Here is a 4,218-nt window from a genome sequence, read left to right on the forward strand (position 1 = left end):
ATTCGAGCGAGTTGGACTAGGCTCAGTCAACTTATACTAGAATTCGAGTGAGCTCAGAATTACTGATGCTAAAGGTCTAGCTGTAGAAAGTGACTCGTGCTCAACTTGTAACGATCTCGAGCTGGTTTCGAGCTAAATAAGATAAGTTTTGAAATAATTTAAGATAAACTTAAAACAAGATAAGCCACAACATAAAAAATCTCTATAAAATTTGACTTCTTCTTTCTCGACTGAAGACTACTATCTCCGTTTCTAAATAGAAGTTATTTTAGAGATTACAACATGAACTACATACAAAGCAAAATGAATGAATCTATATTCTAAAGTATTTCTATATATATATGTCTATATACATCCGTATGTAATATCTTTCTTTTTGCGAGAAGCATCTATATGTAACCGATATACAAACAAAGGGAATAGTATTTAATAACAAGAGATTGTGGATGAGCTAGCAAGTACTCCTTCCGTAAAGAAATATAAGTGTATTTAGATTATTAAAATAGTGATCTAAATGGGAAGGGCCGTTTTGGCTCTTATGTCTTTTTACAGAGGGAGTACTAGCAAGAGAAGAAAATGAAGGCAAGTCTGCTCTCAAACTTTGGCCAAAACTACAAGATATTCAACGCATGGCCGGCCATGTATCAAATTGAGGCTAAATTTTGTCCACGCATAATTTACATGGTTGCTAAATGAAGAGAAAAGAATCATACACAATATATATGGCAATAAATGATCCTAATTCTTTGTAATAGAGATGAAGGTTGTTTAATATACTTATACGATATCGAGCTAAAACCGCGCAACCTTATTTCTGGATCGAGCTACATAAAGTGCTTATACTTAAGCTCATTTCTTTTCAAGTCCACTGTTTCTATTAGTACTCGAAAAATTGGTACTACTAAGACATAACAGCGTCGTTTCATCCGATTCCTGTTGAACCACCTGCTTATTAATGGAAGAGAGAGCCACATTCCAGTACTACTGTATTTCAGTATCCATGCACTTATCGTCCTGGGACCCAAACTATATAAGCAACCACCCTCGCTGTCACCAGGGACCCACGGTCGAGCCCCCCAGTTAAGCTCCGCCCTCGAGCACTCTCTTTCTCGCGATCTAAATATTTCCGCTCCGACGGACCCCAAGGCCCGAGCATTAGCAACCCACCCGACCCCGCGACCATGGACATGCGGGCCCTCAACTTGAAGGCCGCCGGGCCCTCCTTCCTCGCGCCGCGGCCGAGGCGCCACCCGCCGGCGACCTGGGCGCCCCTCCCCGCCGGGGAGATCGGGAGGAGGCGGCAGCCGGCGCGGTGGCCCAAGCTGGCGGTGAGCGCGTCGGGGAAGAAGAGCAGGAGCGGCCGCGACGGGGACGACCCCAAGAGCAAGCCCTCCTCTTCCGGTAAAATTCTTCTACTACGAGGTTACATGCTCTGTTCCTTTGATTCTAGTGGAAAGGTGGGGATCTCTGCACGGACTCTATGCGGGAGATGGACAAACCTTTTTGTCGATTCGATGCGGGTCGAGGTGATACGACCGCGTCACTTTGCGCGATTCTGGTTCCCCTTTCCGTGATCGTTACGGTTGGGCCATGGAAGTGTCGATATAGGAACGTGTCGTATTGGCGTCAGGGGTCGGTCGGTGTTAGTAACAGTGAAACACTGGAGAAATTGGTGACAGTAATAGAATGATGAATCACTTATGCCTGGCTGTCTAGGTGAGGTTCTTGCTGCGATGGCGGATAAGCTTATGGGGTTCAAACGCTTCCGGTGCAGTCTGTGATTAAAAACTCATACTAATAGCTTGTTTACTGGAGTGCTTTGGATTGAGAGATAGCGGACTTATGGTTGTTCGATAATCTTATTTTCCCAGCCGCGCTTTGCTTAGATGTGAATTGTTGAATCAGCATAGTATGGTTGGTTTGATGTGTTTATTCAGTTGTAGGTATATGTAATGCAATATTACAATATCTATGCAACGAACTAAACTGTGTTGATAAAGGATCTATTGAAATTGATGGTTTCTCAATGCAGGAAAGGGTGATGCATCTACTCCCATTGGAGATGATGATGCCGATGCAGTAAGCCAAAATCACGGGGAACTGAAATCCAGTGACACGATGTATGTACCAAGCAACCTGTCATATTGGCGAGATGTGAGAGCAAGCTTTGTGATTCCAAAGTCGGTAAGTCCAATCCTTTTGGACTAGTTTATTCCAACTGTCGCCCTCCATTATTTATTTATTCTGAAAAATTTTCTCCATTATCTTGTAGAACTCAGTATTTGCAAAGTACATGATCTAGCTTTATGAACCGTTCGTGCTAGATATTATGTATGGTCCTTTTAAGTGATTATTTAGTAGTGGCTTAACTGGCATAGCCTTGACTGAATTGCTGGAAATATATTTTTCTTCATTATATTATTAGTTGGCATCATATCAGAGAGAATGCACTTGTGTAGGTTCAGTTAGCCTGTGTGTTCACCCAACATCATACTGGAGAAGAGCTCCATGAGAACTTGGAAACTTAAGAAAAGCTAAGTGTATTGGATTGTCCATATCACACGTTTTGTTCGAAGTATTCTAGAGTCAACTTCTGATCCTAGTTGAAAATTTTCTCATTTTTTCTTTTTTCTGGAGGACTTTGAGATTACGCTCTCAACTATGACCTACTCCAGTAAGTACGTCAATGTTCCTCCAACTTTGAGATTGCACTCTCAACTATGTCAGAGTATGTAACACGCGCTGACATTTTATTTCTTCAAGGTTCTCACTACGAATCTTCTTTTAACTCCATTCCTGCTTCCTGGCAGTATAATAGAGGAGTCTAATTTTTTCACCTTTAAACACCAAAAGGCTAGAGCATTTCTATGCAGCAACAAGATTGTCAGTGTGCTATTTCTACAGAAGAATTGCCTTATTTACCTTTTTGCTTGTCCTGAAATTCTTCCGTTTTGTCGTAACTGTACATAAAATACGTAATTTGTTCTGTGTCTGCCTGCTACTTAGTGCTGATTTAGTTTATCTAATCTCTTCTCAGTCTTCCCCCTGTAATATTTGTTTCTAATTAATTCTTCATCATGTCTTAAAACCAGGAGCAAGCAGTCGATGTAAATACACTACCACAGACATCATTCGATGGACCAGTACACTGTCTTCCTCGGAAATGGGCCCATTCTATTTCTGCGCCAGAGTCTGGCTGTGTGCTGGTCGCCACGGAAGAGCTTGACGGGAACGGTACCTTCGAAAGAACCGTCATCCTCCTCCTCAAACTAGGTTCAAGAGACGCCTACGACGGTCCATTCGGCGTCATCCTGAACCGGCCACTCTACACGAAGATGAAACACGTGAACCCATCCTTCCGCGACCAGGCGACGCCTTTCGGCGACTGCTCCCTCTTCTTCGGAGGCCCCGTCGACATGAGCATATTCCTGATGAGGACCAACGAGGGCAGGCCCATCAAGGGGTTCGAGGAGGTGGCCCCGGGCGTCTGCTTCGGTTTCAGAACGGACCTGCAGAAGGTCGGTCACCTGATGAAGAACGACGCGCTCAACCCCGAGGACCTCAAGTTCTACGTCGGGTACTCCGCCTGGGACCACGATCAGCTGCTGAGCGAGATCGACGCGGGGTACTGGGTTGTCACCTCCTGCAGCTCGGGCCTGATCACCGACGCGGTGACGACGGACCCTTCGTGCCTTTGGAGCGAGGTGCTGCAGCTGATGGGAGGCCAGTACGCGGAGCTGAGCCAGAAACCGAAGGAAGATGGCGCGTGAAGTCGGCTATGTTGCGGCTCAGGCACGGTTTGCAGCAAACTCTGTTGTTGTTCGATTTGTACATAATTTGAGTAATCTCGTCAGGTCACTGTCCTGTTCGTCACGTGCGGAGACTGCTTTTGTTTTCGTGGCGCTATGATCAATAATACGTTTGCTGTTGGTGGGTGTACAATTTTTTTTAGATTTTTCTGGCCGAGATAAGAAGGGTATACGTTGGAAATATGAGCAATTTGCCATATGATTTTATTAACCGAAATACTGAATAAAGCATGACTAAAATAGGAGAGATAAAGCAAGTCATGCAATCTGACAGAGAGAAGGTAAATATCATCTTCACATATGAACTGTAGGCAAATATATTTAGGGCAAGCAGCATATATGAAGTAGAGTCTAACATATGTAGGGCAAATAGTAGAGCAAGGAACTGTGACATGACCTCTAACAGAAG

The 4,218-nt window shown here is 44.2% G+C and overlaps 1 protein-coding gene across 1 annotated transcript; it reads left to right on the top strand.

Annotated features, from left to right (window-relative positions):
• Positions 1-1,123: 1,123 nt before the first annotated feature.
• Positions 1,124-3,992, top strand: LOC119277942 (UPF0301 protein Plut_0637-like). Its single transcript, XM_037559291.1, has 3 exons — positions 1,124-1,401; positions 2,033-2,184; positions 3,093-3,992. Exons 1-3 carry the CDS (start codon positions 1,182-1,184, stop codon positions 3,768-3,770), a joined length of 1,050 nt encoding a protein of 349 aa, XP_037415188.1. The 5' UTR covers positions 1,124-1,181; the 3' UTR covers positions 3,771-3,992.
• The last annotated feature ends 226 nt before the right edge of the window (positions 3,993-4,218 follow it).

The sequence above is a fragment of the Triticum dicoccoides genome, chromosome 3B (assembly GCF_002162155.2).
Source record: "Triticum dicoccoides isolate Atlit2015 ecotype Zavitan chromosome 3B, WEW_v2.0, whole genome shotgun sequence".
In the NCBI taxonomy this organism is placed as follows: domain Eukaryota; kingdom Viridiplantae; phylum Streptophyta; class Magnoliopsida; order Poales; family Poaceae; genus Triticum; species Triticum dicoccoides.